The sequence below is a fragment of the Agelaius tricolor genome, unplaced genomic scaffold, assembly GCF_023055355.1.
Source record: "Agelaius tricolor isolate 1412-34295 unplaced genomic scaffold, bAgeTri1.0.p SCAF_11, whole genome shotgun sequence".
Classification (NCBI taxonomy): domain Eukaryota; kingdom Metazoa; phylum Chordata; class Aves; order Passeriformes; family Icteridae; genus Agelaius; species Agelaius tricolor.
Genome location: NW_027269271.1, coordinates 19,602,003 through 19,620,397, shown reverse-complemented (window position 1 = coordinate 19,620,397; position 18,395 = coordinate 19,602,003). Strand labels below are relative to the sequence as shown.

The 18,395-nt window shown below is 41.5% G+C and overlaps 1 protein-coding gene across 2 annotated transcripts in view; it reads left to right on the top strand.

Annotated features, from left to right (window-relative positions):
* The first annotated feature begins 401 nt into the window (after positions 1–401).
* ST6GALNAC5 (ST6 N-acetylgalactosaminide alpha-2,6-sialyltransferase 5) overlaps positions 402–18,395 on the top strand; it is a 66,257-nt gene continuing 48,263 nt past the window's right edge. The window contains exons 1-2 of one of the 2 annotated variants that reach the window (XM_071436484.1): positions 402–737; positions 1,380–1,607. In XM_071436484.1, coding sequence (XP_071292585.1) covers positions 672–737; positions 1,380–1,607 — 294 coding nt within the window. In that variant the 5' untranslated portion in view covers positions 402–671. Of the gene's footprint in view, positions 738–807; positions 1,034–1,379; positions 1,608–18,395 lie in introns of those variants that run through there. The other variant, XM_071436485.1, reaches the window with a different exon arrangement.

Below are 18,395 nucleotides of genomic sequence, written 5' to 3'. Positions count from 1 at the left end.
TTCATTTATAAGATGAAAAAAAGCTTCTGTCAAAAGGCTTTGAAACTGGTTGTTAGAGCTTAGGTAAGACTGTGTGAGGGGGTATTGTCAGCACCGCACAAGGAGTTGAGGGCGTCGATTTTTTTACTAACGTGAATTTAAAGTATCGCCTGATCGCTACCAGCTCCAGGAAAGCCAGGTAGCGGTGGGAGAACGAGAAATTTTCCGCTTGGGAAAAATACAAATAATGTAATGTGAAGGTCGTGCCCGCTACCACAAGCAGGACAGAGGCCTGGGTGGAGGCAAGGAAGGAGGCAAGGAAGGAAGGAGCTCTTGCCCCTGCTCCTGCTCGCTCGGGGCCGGAGGGGCGCCGCCCGCCCGGTGCCCGCCCGGTGCCCGCCCGGTGCCCGCCCGGTGCCCGCCCGGTGCCCGCGGCGATCCCGCCGCCGCCGCCCCCCCGCGCCGCGGGCTCGCCGGCGGAGCAGCGCCCGAGCGGAGGCAGAAGTTAACTTCCACCTGCCCTGAAGTCGCCGCTGCGCCGGCAGCAGGAGGCGGAGGCGGAGGCGGAGGCAGGCGGGGCAGCCGAGGACCCGGCTCTGGCAGGCTTCGAGGGTCCGGCCGAGTGTAATTCCCCCCTAATCCCCGCCACGGCGGCGCTTCCCTGGCCGAGCCATGTCTGCGGCTTCCCCGCCATGCCGAGCCTAGCGGGGAGCGGGAGGACTGGCGGCCGGGAGGCGCACAAAATGAAGACCCTGATGGTAAGTGCATTGTTGGCACGGCTCATCCCGGCTCCGGCGGCGGGGAGAAGAGCAGGGGAGCGGCGCGGAGCGGAGCGGAGCTGCCCCGGGCACCCTGCACACGCTCCAGCCTTCGCCGGGCTGCATCCCCGCGGCTCTCCGGCATCGCGCGGAGGCGACCAAGCCTTGGTGGCGGCGGCCAAGAACTTTCCGCCTGCTTTCTTTTATTCGTGTTGCTCGTGGTTTGGGGATTTTGTGTGTGTGTGCGTTTTAAGGAGCGTACGGAAAACCGATCTGCTTAAAGGACGAGGCTGGAGGTATCTGGGCGGGGGGAAGCGCTACAGTCCCCAACACTCGTTAAAATGCACGAATGAGATGCCCAAAGGGGGCCGGCGGCACGGGAATGAGAGGCGCCGGGTAGCCGGGCGCACGGAGGGGAGAAGAGGCGAGGAAGCAGGGCTGGGGGAGAAGGAGGGAGCCACGGGAGCGGGCTGGCGAGGGGGCAGGAGGAGGACGGAGGGGATTCCCCTGTTTTCTCCTCGCACTTCTGCCGGGTGTCTGGCGGGTGAAACTTGCGGGTGCGCTGGCGGGGAAGCGGCGCGCCCCGCCGGGCCCCGCGGCGGGGGGAGCCCGCTGAGCCGGCTCTCTCTCTGCCCCCCGCAGCGCCACGGGCTGGCCGTCTGCCTGGCGCTCACCACCATGTGCACCAGCTTGTTGCTCATGTACGGCGGCATCGGCATCGGCGGGGGCCACCCGGAGCCGCGGCGGCGGCAGCAGCAGCAGCAGGTGGCGGCGGTGCCCAGCCGCCCGCCGGAACGCGGCCAGCGCCACACGGCTCTGCCCGTCGGGGCCGGCCTCCTGGAGGGCTACATCAGCGTCCTGGAGCACAAGGTGAGCCGCCGGCCGCGGGACCGCCCCTCCTTCCCGGCCCCCTCGGGGGGCACCGAGCCCGCAGCTGCCGAGCTCTCCCTCCTGCCCCCGTGAGGTGCCCGGTTCCTCTCGGCGGGGTCGACGTGCCCTGCCTGCCTCGCTCTCGGGGTTGGCTTAAGCGGCCTCCGGGTGCCGTCGCGCCTGGCCCAAGAGCGGAATTACCGGGGTCAGGAGCCGGCCTCCAGCCCGCGGTTGAGTATTTATGCCGTGCTGCTTCTCCCTTGCACAGTAGAAAGGGGGAGGGAAAGATGAAGTGTTTCTAATGTTGCATGCTCTAGGTACAGTACAAATGTATGTTTAAGATGATATTAGTAAGAGTTAAAGTATGAGGTTTATTTACTGGAGGGCAAAGTCAATAGGTAGGTGTTTATTCTTAGCTCATTTTGTCATAGGAAAAAAGAAAAAAGTCTCCTGCACAAATGACCTTTTCATCCCCCCTTCTGGGAAGCAGAAGTTATCACCCGTAATTTCCATTCTAGAAATTTGGGGCACTTCTTTAATGGTGAGCAAAAATGATGTCCCTCCTCTTGACAGAAGAATTACCAGGCTGTATTGTCAGACTATAATACTTGTTTACCAGAGATAGGCAGATTAAGCTTTGATGGCTCACAGGACAGATGTAGTGACATAAAGTGAGCAAGGTGGCACATCTATGCCAAAGAGATACTCAAGCTTCAGTTTTCTTAGGAGGCAGATTCCTCTGCTTTTTGTTTGGTCTTTGGTTGGTCGCTTTCAGCTGGAAATTTCAAGGTCTTCCTCTTCCAAAACCCCAGATATTGTTTAGTGCAAACATGTCTTGCAGTAAAAATTTACTTAAAAAAATAAACAAGAGGAGTGAGGATTCACAACTTTCTTATGTTTTCACATCCAGACTGACAACCTTCTGAAAGATATGTTGTCAGACAACTTACTGGGCTCAGTTTGGAGGTACTGTGTGAAGGTACTAGTGACTTTGATATACAGAGGTTTTTACTGCTCCTTCTAGCATAATTTTCTATGCAAGAGTTATCTGTAGGGCTCTTAGCACAGAAAAATAGCACATGATGGTGCCTTGTAGGCTTTGCTTTCTTACGTGGTTCTCCTAGAAATTCTCAGATGTAATGCCTATAGAAAAAGCAAGTTTGGCCATGGGCTTCCTGCTGTCTGATGAGTACTGTTGGAATTCTTTTGTTCTTCTTGAACATGACTGTATGATAGGTGTAGATAGATGTGCACATGGTTGTTATATCCAGCAGTAATTGAAAAGACATCTGTAGGCTTTTTGGGATGCGTGTGTGAGTAGCCTTCTGATTCTGATAATACCTCACACTGGTTTCTCCAGACTCACAAATACCCCTCATTAACAGGCCATACTTAAAATCACTGTTCTGTTATTTTCCAGGGTAATTTTCATGTTTCCTTGTGTTTTGGAGAAAGATGATCCTTTGGTTTTTTAATATATTGTAATATGGCCCAAACCCCACAGATACTCTATTTCTGAATTTCATTTCACACAGCTCATGCCTCACAGTAATAATCTCCTGAAGGTTTAATAACTTTTCCACCTAACTTCTGTGGGTCAGAAAGAATATTGTGCTATCCCTGCTGTGTTCCCTGCTTGCTTTGTCTGAATTTAATGCACACAAGATCATGCAGAGAGCTGTGCCACTGTGGTATACAGAGCAGTGAGGACACTGCATTACCATAAGGAGACTGGGGAGAAAGGGGCTTTGTCTCTTAATAATGTATTTATTTTTGTAATTTAATTTGGTAGTCCATGTACTTGTCACGGATTTACAATCCCAGAATAGATAGGTTTCACCCATAATAAAAAATGGAGAATGCAAAAAATCACAGAAATTCATGGTTTGAAAAAAGAAGGATGCAGGATTGGGGATGGTGAGAGAATAGGGAGAGAGCAAGACCTGAGGAATGGTGAGACATATTCAGAGAACCTGTGGTTTGGGTGGGACATTGGAAACTGCGGAGAAGACAGCTTGAATAGCAAGTGAAATGAGGGAATTGGGGAAGTTTTAAGGAATGTGAAGAGAGCTGCAGGAAGAAAGCATGGCAAAATTCTGTAGCTGTGAAAAGGACATGATATTTGAAGAGACGGAGAGGTCTGGAAGGAGATGAGAAGTATTTGTTGTTTGAGGACCACAGGCTTTCAAAGGTAAGGCAGTAATGAATTCAGCAATGGTACATGTTATTTTGATAGCACAGAGGTGATGATGTGAAATGATAATGAATGGTAGATTTTTCACAGTATGGCTTCCTTAATTTCCCATATAGAATCTTGGAATTAATCTGTCAGGTTGAATGACTTGAATGACCATTATCCAGAAATCATCCTTGGTGTGTGTTCATGCATGAATGACAGGTGGCAGTAGACTGAATGTCTGGATCATTCTTGTGCTTGTTTCTGGATCCCATAATTTGCTTTAACAGGAAAATCTCCTTTCATGTTCGTGGTGTTGTACCCATTCTGGTGCATTTAATGAGAGTAAGTATGCACATATATGTAGGAGCTGTCTGCCAGCTACTGAAGTTAGTGATCCATAATCACAGTGTGAGTATTGACACATGAGCTGTGTAAGTATGTGGTAGTAAAGATGTTTCTCTTCAGGGATAAAATTTAACAATTGTCCTCATTGTGAAATATCATGTATTACAAATGTCTGTCACTACTAGCAATACAGCTCATTTAGTAGTGCTGGATGATCATGTATGGAGACTATTTGCCAGAAAATCTGGGCACTTAGTACTCAGTAACAATGATTTTGAAATATAGCCTGCAATATTATAATTACCAATTATTTTTCTTCTTTTATTTTATATTCAGTAAGAAGTGTAGTTCCTCATCCATACTGTCAAGATAAGCAGGCAGGCTCTGAGAATACAGTAAAATATGTCTTTTTTTTTCTAGGTTGAAGAGGTTTTTTGCATGAGTTTCTAGTCTTTGCTTTCATAGTTCCTGCAAGCCCATTTTTCCGTGAGTCAAGCATCAGAGATCAGAACCCCTGTACTTAGCTTTAGTAGCCTTTCACAGTTTAGCAGTGCATACTTAATTTTTGTTGAGCTGAATTCTTGGAACAAAAAAAAAAATCAGAAATGCTCTGGATTCAGAAATGCAAGTGGATCCTTGTCATTTCACCTTTGTATGTCCCACAGTAACAGCAGTTGACAGACATTGTTGATGGATGTTTGAAATGAATAAATAGTATCTCTTTTTGTTCCCAATAGCTAGATGTTATATCCTAAAAAAATGTCACATTTTGAACAGAAAATATGGTTTGCTGATAGTTTTTATTGAGAGGTCAAGGACTGAAACAAAGGGAAGAAGTGGTGGCTTCTAGTTCAAGGAGCTGTTGACTCCTACAGAGGCACTTTGAGTGTAGCACTGCTTAGCTGCTGCATCTGCTCTGCAGTTAGAAAGGACAAGAGTCCTACACTGTCAAAGTGACATCTTTCATGAATTCTGTGGGTGTTATCCTGAAATTAAAGAGGTTTTGTCACTGGCATTGAGGGAAGCAGAATTATGCTCTTCTGTGGGGAGGCATGGGGATAAGCCTTTCTGTTGATTTATCATAGTGCTAGCAAGAAATTACAATGCTAATATTTTTAAAGCGATTACTGCATACAAATAAGAGAATGTTAATGAAAGTAGGAAAGCTAGCACTATTCCAGAACTTGCAAGAAATAAATATTTAACCATTATATTACGATTCTGAAATGAATGTGAGAACATGTCTCTGGATAGTTAAAAGGCTTTTTACGCAGTATTGACTCAACAGTTGGTGCTGCAAATAAAATATGAGTTTGTCACGTATGTAATTGAATAATATTTCAAGCCATCAAGGATTTTGTTTCTTAGAAAATAAAAAAAAATTAAAATCAATCCTGCAGTCAAAATGTATGATTTATTAGAAATACTTTTGAATACCTTAAGAGCGAATTGAGATCAACATGATAATTTAAGTGATCACAATGATTTCTTAATTTATGATAATGTGAATTATCATATGCAAAGAAATCTTGATGATCCCTCTAAATTAATGCAGATCAGAGAATAGTGTAGTTAATGAAGTGTTTGAGGAAGAGTCATTCTGCAAATAGTGCCACTATAGCTCCTTAATCTCTGAGTTGCAAGAAGTTGCTCTTGGGTGAAACTACTTTTTGTGGGATAGTAAACTTTGTGCACTTAAAATCAGGTGGGAATCTTGCCATGTTTTATATTATTTTTAGTAATTATTAAGTCAAATGAGTTTGGAATTTTAATTTTTACCTCACTAAACCATTGACAGTTTGGGGCTGGATAGTTTTGGGGGGCCTCACTAAACCAGCCTTCATAACTAAACATAGAGATGAGAAGGAATCAAATTATTTTGAAGGTTTTATTGGTTTTTTGATGAATTTATCACAGAACCATAATGTATCTTACAGCAAAACAGCTTGTCTTGCCTGAGGTGGGATCAAGCACACAGAGTTATGTAAACCATGTACCATGATTTCATTACATGTTCCTATTTGCCCCTGAAAATCTCACCTGCAAAGGACGGAACACAAACTTTATTATACAATTAAGGATTTGATGGAGTTTTTATTATGTGAGAGATCCACAAGGGGGAGACTTTATTCTAGAATAACCCTGTTGGGGACACTTCCATCTGTCTGAGACCTGGGCAGGGTGGGAGTCCAAAACGCCCTTTGCTCAGTGCTCTCTTGGCTTCCTGGCTTTTTGTATTTTTAGGTACCACAGTGACCTACCACTGATAAACTGTAGGTTTATTTAAATCCTTATAAAGTTGTCATCTTAAAAAAAAGATACTATGACAGTCAGGAAATATAATTGAATATCCACACACAGGGAGCAGAGACAATTGTTTTTCCAGATTTACACAGCTTTTGAATAATGACTGTCCTGTGCTTTACAATTTCTTACTTTTGAGCTACTGCAGTAGTGTGCTTTTTCAGGCTTACCTTCATTTTGATGATCCTTGTCTAAAATTTTTAGTAGTTTCTGTGTGCACTAGCTGCTCACACAGGGCAATACAGAGCCCACAGCAATGACAGCAAATTATAGTACATTTTCCTGTTTTCCGGGTTGCTTGGCATCTCTGCAAGGAACCAGTAGTTCTAGCATGGCACTGCTTCTACTTAGAATATCTTGAAATATTTTTAAATGTTTACATGCAGGTATTAGGTGCTGTGTAGTTTATACATTTATGTTATGAAAAAGGCTGTGTTCTGTAGTTGGACACATCTTTTAGAGAATTCTGACTCCAGCGTGTGCTTGAGAGAGAAATGTTAGCTAGGATAATAAGCAAGTCATATTTTACAGTTATTATTTTACTATTGCCTAATTCTTTCTAAAACAAGTGCTGTTAAAGATGAAATCTAAATAGCAGGGGTAGTGAGTCCAGGCAGAGGTCAGCATCTGTTGCTTAAAAAATAATCTCAAAAGAGCACGGGTACTACTAAATATTGAAATGTCCCTGAAAACTGGAAGATGCTTGGTATGCATCTAGTGCATGATGTTGTAAATGTTCATTAATGTAGCGTGATGGATAAAAACCTACCCAACCACAAACTAGCCATGTTCTGATAATTTCCTGGTGATTGGGAAGATGAAGGAGTGACAATCATTGTTGTAATACTGAAAACAAGAGAAGGTTTTGGAGTTTATAGTGGGTGAAGATCTTGCCCTATGTAATTTCTGACATTATGTCATATAACCTTATTCTTTCATCGAAACTGAAGCAAAAAGTTTATTTCAAAGACTGTTTCACAAGATATTGATGATTTATTTCAGTAAAAACATAAATAGTAGGTAGTCAGGTTGACAGTTGATGCAGAATTGTGTTTTAATTTTCTCACATTTTAAAAAAGTCACATCTCACCACAATATCTGATATCATGTATTGGTCATGATATGTTATCTTATTTTTGCAATTGACCAAGACAGAGCGTTTGTTTGGTGGATTTTTTGCAGTTTTTTTGCTTTTTTTCTTTTTTTTTTTGTTTGTAGAAGAAAAACTGCAAAAGCATGAAGATGTTCATGATAGCACTTTTTTTTTTTTATTGATTCTGGATTATATGAATTTTTCACAAATTATCCTGATTTATGAAAGAAGAGTAAATGAAGTTTATGAAGAATGAGTAAATATGCTCCTTTTGGTTTTATGAATATCATACACATAACATTTTAATATATGGGTGCTGTCTGATTCCTTTATCTGCTTACCTGTCTTCTTTTGTGAACACACAAAATTCTTAATTCAGTGGATTTGCAAAGTACTTTCAGGCAGGGAATTGGTGATATTTTGTCTGCTGGTGAAATTTGTTCAGCTCTCATGCAAAACTCCGTAATTTTTTTTCTCTTCACTTTCAGCATTAATTTCAATGACCGCATTTGTATTTTTAGTATGTGTTGAAGTATATTATATTTGATAACCATTTAAAGTTGCTACATTGTGGACTTCTTTTTCACATGATCTTTCACTGTGAGCATTCTAGGCTATTTTCATCTTCCTGTGAAGACAAAGTGTTCTTTTGAAGGTTCTTAATCCTTGGTGGAAGCAAGTCTGAACTAAATGAGATTTTCAATGACAGGAAATGTAATTTTTGCTCACAGCTGATGGATATCTCTCAATAGAGTTCCTCAAATTCTCCCTTTCTGCTTGTCCTGGGGCATAAGTGGATATTGAGTGTCATCCTAACTGTGTGATATCCTCAAAGCAGTAGATTGCAGGTAGTTTCCTTTTCCCAGTGACCTTCCTTAGGACTGTAACCTGTATTGCTCAGAAACGCTGTGTGCATGTCCTTGGTGCTGAGGTGGCACTGATAGGAAGAACTCAGTGAATTAATTGAACTTCTAATTAGGGCAATTATGATCAAATCAGCAGTCGTTTGGTGCTGATATAAGCAGATGTGACAGCACAAAAGCTACTTTGAAGGTGAGATGAAGCATCATGATATTTAACCTCACTCTGTTTCACCTCATCCCCACGCAATCTCCATTAGTCAACACTCTTTCTCTAAGAGTTACAACCTGAAGTGCTAAGACCAGGTTAACCACCAAGATTTGCTGTCAGCTGGAAGAGCAAGTATTTTCAGTTCAAAAACTGCTGTTAATTGTTCTCTATGTCAATCCAAAAATAACCACATGCAGTTAAAAATAGGAGTCACATGGGAAGAGAGAGAACTAGTCAAGGCTGAAGTTTTCTGTCTTCAGAGCGCTTGTTTGCAACAGAAGTGCAAAATACAGCTGGGAAGTGGAGCTCTGAGGTGTCCCTTGATAGTCCATATGAAAGACAGAGCTGGGCACTGAGGAACACGTACACATTGCTATAGAGACTCCAGCACATTTGAACTGGGTTAGGCAAATCTGGCAACGCTTTGTGTCTGGGCTGCGTTCGGAGTGACACAGGAAGGAAGAGAAGCCCGTGTGTGTTTATTACATGCAGTAGTGAATACTGAATCCCTACTGAAACCTTGTGAGACAACTTCTGAAAAAGATTGGATTATTTTAAAACACAGAGAGGGAAAACTGATACATTTAATAGATTAGTAGAATATTTTTTCACAATGGCAGTGTAGTACAAAGTGTTCATTGTCCAAGATAAGGGAACGGTAATGGGTTTATATGGCATACAGGCAGCATAGATCAGGTGTTCTTAATTCAGATTTAATAATATGGACTGTTGTAAGTAACACAGAACAAGAATATATAAATGTGTGTCTTGTTGAATACATGTTAGGAATTCATTGCAGCTGTAAAAAATTTCCATTACAGAATGGATGGCTTAGTTAGAAATAACCTGGAAGAGGAAAAGGTTTCTCAATAAACGTTCAGCATATTTGGAATTTGCATTTTGGTTTAGCAAATAATATATTTTGAATTTAGTGTGTTATTAGCATCCTCAGGTATTGGCATGATGTTAATATTGCAGGAACAAAATACTCTGTAAATTTTGTACTGTTAAAATATATGTTGCCCACAGCTATAGCAGGTCGTAAAAGTAGATGCAATAACAGCAGAGCATCAGTCTAAGAGCTAGCTCTAAAGAAAAGAAAAATTCCACAGTGCAAATTTGTGCAAATGTACATCTGTACCAAGCCTCGTGCACAGGAAAGTTAAAGGAACTCTTGCTATGTTTAAGAAATGGCTGGCTGAGAAACAGGATTCTAGAGCCTGCATTCATCACCATGTATGGGCTGCTTACCAGTTTGCCTGCATGAAGTTAAAACCTTTTCTCCCAACTTGAGATACCAGGCTGTTTTGCAGGCAGTGACGTGAGTTACAGCCAGGCGCATTCTTTTCTAAACTTTCTTGCCTGCATTACTCTTCTCTGTGGATAGACACTTTTGTTCCATTTCAATGAGCTTCATGCTTATGGCTTGTACAAAACAGCATCCTAGAACCGTACCATGGTTTGGCTTGGAAGGGACCTTAGAGATTATTTTGTTTCACTCCTCACCCCACAATGAGCAGGGACGCTTCCCACTAGACCAGGTTGTTCAAAACCTTGTAGCACCTGGCTTTCAACACTTCCAGGGATGGGGCAACTACAGCTTCTCTGGGCAGCCTGTGCCAGGGCCTCACCACACTTATGGTGAAGAAGTTTCTCCTGATATCCAGACAACACCTATTCTCTTTCAGTTCAATCCCTCTTGTCAGAGGATACAATGTTTTCTGCTTCAGCTCTACTGTATTTCATGTATAGTACGCACCAAATGTAATAAAGTGAGGGATGTCATAATCTAAGAGTATATTTTAAACAACCACAGTTGACACAGCAGACAGAAGGTAGCACATGTCTGTGGGCTGATGAAATGATGCAGAGATTCCAAGGCTGGCAGAGGCTGGGTCAGTAAGTCTGCCTGGTATAGTTTGAGACCGCCTTTTAGCTTGAAACCAGAATAGTCATGCTGTATCTGAGCAAGTAAATCCTGGACTTTGGCAGCCTCATTTCTTCTGGAGCTGGGCTGGCTCTGCACTGTGCTTTCTGTAGCATTTGGGGTCAAGATAGGTGGAAGCTACATGGAGTGTCTGGGGAATAGTGGTAAAGACACACCAACAACACATCTGGACAGTTCTCAAGTGCAGTGCCAAGGACTGAAATTGCAATTGCTATTTACCTGTTCTTTAACTTCTGCCATCCAAATTATGTACACCTTGTATTTGAAGAGACCGAACCTTTAGCCACAGCAAAGGCATGTTTAGAAAACATGGTTTCCAAGACTTGTCCATGGTCCTTATGAGAAAGCTTTTGGCCAAATACATGGAAGCAGTGCTTTCCCAGCTTTATCCTCAGTCTTAGTGCAGAGCTCAGAGGTTCACAGGGAGTGTGTGCTGCTGTACAACCTGTGCTCTCCCTTCCCTGCTTTCTTGCAGCTTTCAGTGTGGCATCTTTGGGTCAGTCCTTCTGACACTTGGCCTCATTTCATCCATGGAGATTAAAATAATGTCACATGTGCTCCTAAATTTGATTGCTGTCCGTTTTAGTCCTAATGCTACTGGAAAAGGGTTAGTTTTACACATCTCAGCGTATTGGTTGACTCTAAAATAGAAACATAAAACCTCAAAATACAGCCAGTGTTCTGAATGCAGCTGCTGAAGCATTGCAGAGTTAGCACTGCCTGTCTTTGCTCAGCTCATCTGCCTGTGCCTGGGTAATTGCAGGTGAACTCCTGTTTTAAAAAAAAAAAAAAAGATAAAATACTAAGTGTTATATTTAGGTAATTTCTTTCTTACAGTTTATATTCCATAAATTGGTCATTGTTGATATTATTGCTAACTATCTTAAATACATTTTACAAACAAAATGCCTATAACAAAGTCACTGCTATTGCCATTTTTTCACCTCCTTACATATTCTCTTTGTAACACCGCTCCAGATTTCTTTCTGTTTTTAATAGTGATTCATGAGCCTGAGGAAGAATGAGACACTTTGTTATAATATTGCTCACATTATCCCTGAGAACTCCCTCAGCCATGAATGGGACTGTACATAATACCCAGCCCTTCAGTGAGGGTTTGCCCAGTGCCAGCTGACATGATGTCTAAGCATATGTCAGGATGGGATTTTGCCAGCAGACAGGAGCACGCTCTGCCCTCCCTTTGAGCTGGTTGGAGATGCACAGGCTCTGCTCTGGCAGCAGAGCCACTGCAGTTTGCCTGTTGCTAAGCCAGAACTAATAAGCTTGACTGAAAGGCAGGGTTTATTGTCCTGGGCTCAGCATACTGGTGTGGCTTTGTAGCTTTCACATGGAGCTTCTGTGAGTGCTGCACTCGACTCCTGGGCAGTGCTGGAGTGTGGTTGGCTGTGTGGAGCATGGTCAGTATTTGCCTGCATCTCCCAGAACAAAACTGCTGGTCCATGTCCTGATGGCTTCCTAATTCTGCTCCAGAGGAGCATTTTCAGCCTCTGCCCCACTGCCAGGAATTTTTTGTCTTATATGACTGGAGAATATAACTGAGAGTACTCTTGTCACTTAAATTCTGGTCATTAGTTTGCCACATGTTTAGTACACTTAACAAAAAAGACTATTTTTCATAATTATTTTCTTGTACTGCAACCTAATATGATAGATGATGATGTGGATCAGGTTTTCAAAGTTTGAAATGAGACACTAAATTTGGTTCACAGAGCATCTGAGTCACCACTTAGAACAAAATCTGCTGTTTTCACTGGGCAGATACGCACTGAAGAAAAGATTTTAATTTCTTTGCTTTATAAAATCATGTTTGAGCATGAAGCTATGTGTTTTTTCTTGCTTGTAACATGGCTATTTCTGTATGCACAGGTTATTTAATTTGTAATGTTTTGTGTTTTCCTTTGTCTTTTCTGATACTCTTACCATGTATATATTGCTTTGGAAATATTGACAACTGTATCTTAATTTTGGTCAGTAAAGAATTGTTGCTGATATGATATTTAGTAATGTCTTCACTAACAAGAGACTGGTTTGCCTTTGAGCCTTAATGTTACTCTTTCCATGTGTAATTATCATATTAATGGATTTAATTTTGATTTAATTTTTATGAATAGCCAAAAGCACTGGTTTTTACAAGTAGAATCAAAACTAGAGCTGCATTTCTCACTTCTGCTGTATCTGCTTTATGTCTCAGTAGCAGTGCAAAGAAGCAATGAACCTAGTTACAGATATGCTGAATATTCTTTCTCAGGGGTAGTGTTGATGTGTCCCTGATGGTTTAAGGGCATAATTGAGGTACTTTGTGCAGCTGGTACATGTGGAGGAGGGATATCAAGGCCAGGAGGGTATCTTTGCTATTAATGTGTCTGATTTCTTCCAGCACAGTGAACCCTTTTGATCTGCAGCAGTTTATGTAATACAAAACAGCTTTCAGGGATCTTTAATTATGCCTGTGGACATTTTGAGATGGAAAGTGAAATGAGGCTTTAGAATCACCTTTCACTCCCAGCTATTTGCTGATTTGAAACTGGCACAGCTTGTTACCCACCTGTAAGTGTAGGGACCATGCTCCTGCTCTCGTGAGAGTCCCTGGGTGTGCAGCATCCTGGGCTGCAGTAGAAGGTGTGGGTGGCTCTCGGCCTTTCAGTGCTGTCAGTGCTGCCAGGATGGAAGAGCAATATATCCCATACACAGACATCCATATAAACTGTGATAGCATGTATCTTCAGATCAAATTAAGGTTTGAGGCACCTCACAGGACCTGCAGACCTATCTTTGAGGTTTTGTATTGCTAAGGAGCACAGTGAGGCAGCTGCACTAGGAGCACCTGGAATTAGAGTGTATGCTGAACAGAGACTGAGCCACTGTGCTTTGATCAGTGCTCTCAGACTCATATAGAATAAATTGATTATATGAATTTAAATGAATAGATTGATGATATGATGCATCACCTTTATTAATAGCTCTCAGAAATGGTATTTTTAAATTATGCCACTTTCTAGGTATATTTTTCAGCATGTTATGAAGATGACATAGCATATTTGTAGTGCATAATGTGAAAAAAAATCGTTTTAACATGAAAATCAATGTCCTAACATTTGAACTTTCGGGTATGTTGGTTAATTTTCACAGTCTGTAGCAAATAAAAAAAGAAGATTAATTCTTTTTGAAGGTGCAAGAGGTGATCTCATCCATGCTATACTAAGTCCAAGGACCTAATAGTTATTTAAGTTCTCAAAACTTCTTAAAATTGAGTGCATTGTTCACAGCAAGTGGATGAAAACCTTGTGACTGAGATCAGAGGTGAAACGAGCTGTAACAGACCAGTGTGCAAGCCAGTTTAGCTGAAATTGAGTCCCTCATGATTGTGAATGATGAGGTTGCATCTGCTTGTCTCTTTTTCTCTTTTTTTTTTAATGCTTTTTTGTATACCAGTCCTTGCAAAGCACTGAGACTGAAATTCAAAACAGAATTAATCTCTAAAAAACAGTTACCCTTGGAAAACAAATAGATCTGTCAAATTATTTTTTGCTTCATATCCCATACTTGACATCAGTAAAACTACTGAAAATTACATTCCACTGTGTTTATTAAAGTTGTGCTCCTATGCAGTAATACACATAAGACATCTTATACTGCCTTAAGGATTAAGTTAAGCTCCTTTGTCAAGCCTGTTGGTCTGGCAGGACTGTTAATCTTTAACTGTCAGACTGGTTAGATCCTTCTTTAGACTGAGGCCATGGCTAAGTGCAAAGAAATTAAAACGAATCAACTCCTAGTATTTATGCTTTCATGTTTTTGCACAGAGCAATCAATAAAATGGGAAGCTGGTTTAGACATACATATTTCTGTAAGAAGATTGTATTTCAAGCTCTTACTTAGCAGCATCATATTTGCTTTATGTTTATGAAATATTGTGAAATAGGAAGACAAAGTTGGCAGTGTTCAAAATATTAAATTCATGAAAGTAAGATATGCACAGGGTGACAGCTCACTGAAAGGAGGACAGAGGATAATTTTGTGAACCTACATTTGCTAGTTAAAAATCCAGAATTACCTACAGTATGTCCATGCTTTATTGTTACATCAATAATTATTCTTACATTTTTCCTTACAAATAACAACATTAAGTCACAAAAGAAGAAGTGTGCTATAATAGCTCCATATTTAGACTTGACAACACTTGAAACAAAACTATATGAAAAAGAGGGTCAAGCTGGGAAGCAAAGTTAAATGTATTGTGAAAGATTGACATTAAAATTTTAGGCCTAAAAGGATACAAAACTGGTTGTACGAAACCATAATATTGTGCTATAGGCATCAAAGGTTTGTGTTTCACTGTGAATATCTATACCACTTCATTAATAATGTTCTTGCTAAAATTTTTAAAGAGGAGTTTTTTAATAATTATGTGATAATAGCCAACCAGTGCAATTTGTGCAAATATTTATTGGTGAAGTGATACAGATTGTATGTTGAAGCAGTAGGTAAAATATATTAAAATATACTGCAAAGAAGCTTTTGAGTGTGATAGGTGCCTAAACTGTACTTTTCTAATAATAATGCTTTCTGCTTACGTATCCCCTTGCTTCTGAGGATCTCCAAGTGCCATTACAAGCATTACATGGAGATTCCTGCCATCAAGTACAGGAGTATTAATTCCTTCTGGCATAGGAGGATATTGGAACGAAGAAGTTCAAACCATAGTTTTGATCTTCAGTGTCCGTAGAGGAATTTAATGTATGAGTTTGGGAAGCTCTGGAGTACTGAAAACTGAGGGGATTCAGCCCTGGGACAGGCACACAAGCAGTCACTTTGAGATACCTGACTTTCATGCATGGCTTGGGGGTTAAATTTCAGACCTCATTCTATATAGCACTGAAGTTGTATACAATGGACTGGGAGAGTGATGCACCTGGAATGGATTTGAGATACCTGCTCTACTGTGCAGAGCCACCCATCAGAAAAACACTAAAGTGTGCTTTCAGTCCAGCCCTTCTGCTTTTACAGAGCCATGGTGGGGGATGGTTCAGTCCAGGTAACAGGTAACAAAAGAGAGCACAAATTGTGGGTTTCAGTTGCAGATCTTGGAAATGGTGTGTAGAGCATTTGAGTTCCTTCTCCAGGAGCTGTTAAAGCACATCTTTTGAGTTGGAGCTCACAACTCTTTGGAGATTTCCAAAGAGCTTTCTGATCTGTTTTACAGAGCTGTTCAACTCCTCCAACTTCATCATAGGTGGCAGTGTTGGATGTCCTGCGAGGTTGCCAGATTTACCTGGCAGACACACAGAAAGAGCAGTTCCTTAAATGCAGATTTGGGTGGTGGCTGAAGGAAGCTTTTGCAGACCCCACTTCAGGTTCTGGCTGTCAGCTTCCATCAAAGTGTCATCAGCTGTGTCTGACACACTGACATCTCATTCTAAATTAGTACTCAGGCACTTAGAGTAATGCCTTGATTTTTAGAGCACATTGAGCCACATCCACTTGGTGTTCCACTTTGCCACAGCTCTGGTGGCTTAGGGCTGGTTAACTCTTTAGGCATAAGAGTTGATGTGCACAGCAGGGGGCTGCACATCAGTGTTTTGGGCTCTAATAAACTTCAGTGGGGCATGCACACACAGGCACTGAGCAGCATAAAATAGGCACCCTCCGGTCCTTAGGGAAAGAGTCTATTCATCATACTGGCACCAACTACTTATTTTACATTAATTTATTATGCTTTGAAATATTCAGTGTGTATTTTATATGGTTATTTATTTTTTGTTATTTATTATATGACATTTTATAAAAATATATTATGTTTAAAAATAAAATATGTGAATTTCGTTGATGGGGAAAAGAATCATAACACATTTCAGACTTCTTTTTGCATATGCAAATAGTTCCATCTCAGTTTAAAGCAAAACCAGAATCCTGTCTGGGCTCCAGAAGATGACCAACAAATAGAATGATTTAAAAGATATTTGAATATAAATGTAGCCAGTAACTGACTGATAGTTTTGGAGTATGAAGTCTGTCACACTATGAAACAAGAGTAATTTGGGAAGAGGAGGAAAGAATCCTGCCATTTACCTGTTAAGACCATCTTTAAGCACAAAGATAGAAGTAGTGTTTAAGCTGCCAACTGAGTCCTTAACCTCTCCAGGAATGCTGATCCTTGGACACTGAGTTGTGGCAGAATCACTTGGGTTGTGACTGTGTCTGATCTAGTAAATTAAAACAGTGGGTCTCTTTAAATTCTGTAGACAGTAAGGGCATCCACTGTATGCTTGGTCTTTAGATAGTCCTCAGTTTTCTTTACCTAAAATTTGCAAAGTCTGCAGGACAGGTATGGAAGTTATAAATACAAGAGTGCAGATACAAAAGGTTTCAATTATTTTATGTATAGCAGTAGTGACATATGAGCAACTGGGTACAGAAATACAGGATTTATAAAGTATGACCTTTGAAAAAAATTGAGGTCTTCTTTCAGGCTTAACATTATGCAGCTAAAGATTAAATGACCTCAGTTTTCTTTGCTTTCTATGGATTAGGAATAAATATTTTTCTCTTCCCTTCCAAAGGGTGAAAATAAAGATAACACAGTTCCATTCTTCTCATTTAAACTAGGAAAGTTTAAGAAGAGAACTGCAAATAGTGAATCATGTCATCATGGATGACAAATGCAATAAAAGCTGCTGTACAGCCTTTTCAGAGTGAGACTGTTCAGACCAGGCCATTCTGATTAGACCCTGAGATACACAGTGTTCTGCAGTGTTATAGCTTAAGGTGGATACATGACTCACAAATGGTGAGCCCTGGCAAATCATCCATCAAGTGATGTTGAGACTCTGTCAGGCAAAGCAGATCAAATAATTTTTTTTCTTTATTATAATCCATCACTTCTTGTTGTGTATCTCCTAACACTCTTATTTTGACAGACATTCTTGTAACTTTTTACCCCTTTGTATTTCTTGAGAGAACAAAAGCCTAACCCTGGGTAACTGGGGCCATTCCCCCATGCTCTTTGCAGAGCTGGTGAGAGACACACAAGGTCAGGAAGTGCTATGAATGGAATATCATCATTCAAAGAACCCAGCCTTGCTTCTGCTAAATCTCTGTGGAATTCTCCCCTGGAAATCAGTGGAAGCAGGATTACTGCCCAGGTCTGCAGCCCAATCAATTGTTATTAACAGAGGCTGCTGGTGCTGTGGGTACAGACTGCAGGATATTGAGCATCAGCTGCTGATCACCTTTTCCATGCTGGTACAGAGGCATTTTCTGATTCTGCTGTGAACTGTTGCAGTCTATAGATCAATAAAATTTGAAGACAGGAAGGGCAAGGGGTCAGGCCAACTCTGTCAGGTTCTTACAGATTAGGAAAAAGTGTGAGGCTGCAGTCTAGGGCAGCTGCGGGAGCAGAGTTGTTATTCTGGAGAAAAGGAGGCTCAGTGGACACTACTACTTCTGAAAGAAGGTTGTAGACAGGTGACAGTCGGTCTCTTCTTCCAGGTAATAAATTTCTTTGCTGAAAGGAAGGTCAAGCATTGGAACAAGCTGCCTGGGGAAGTGGTGGAGTCACCATCCCTGGAAGTGTTCATAACACATGTAAATGTGCTGCTCAGCAACATGGTTCAGCGTTGAAGATGACAGTGCTGAGTTAATGGTTGGACTGTTACTGGTCTTTTCCAAACTTAACAGTTCTGTGGTTCTGTGATGAATGACACTGAATCTTTGTCTTCTCCTTCTCAAAACCAGCACTGAGCTCAAGTCCCAGCAGTTCCCTGAAAGGCCAGGACTTCTTGCATAAACCACTGAGCTTTCTTCTTGATTTATCTTTGTGAACTGGTG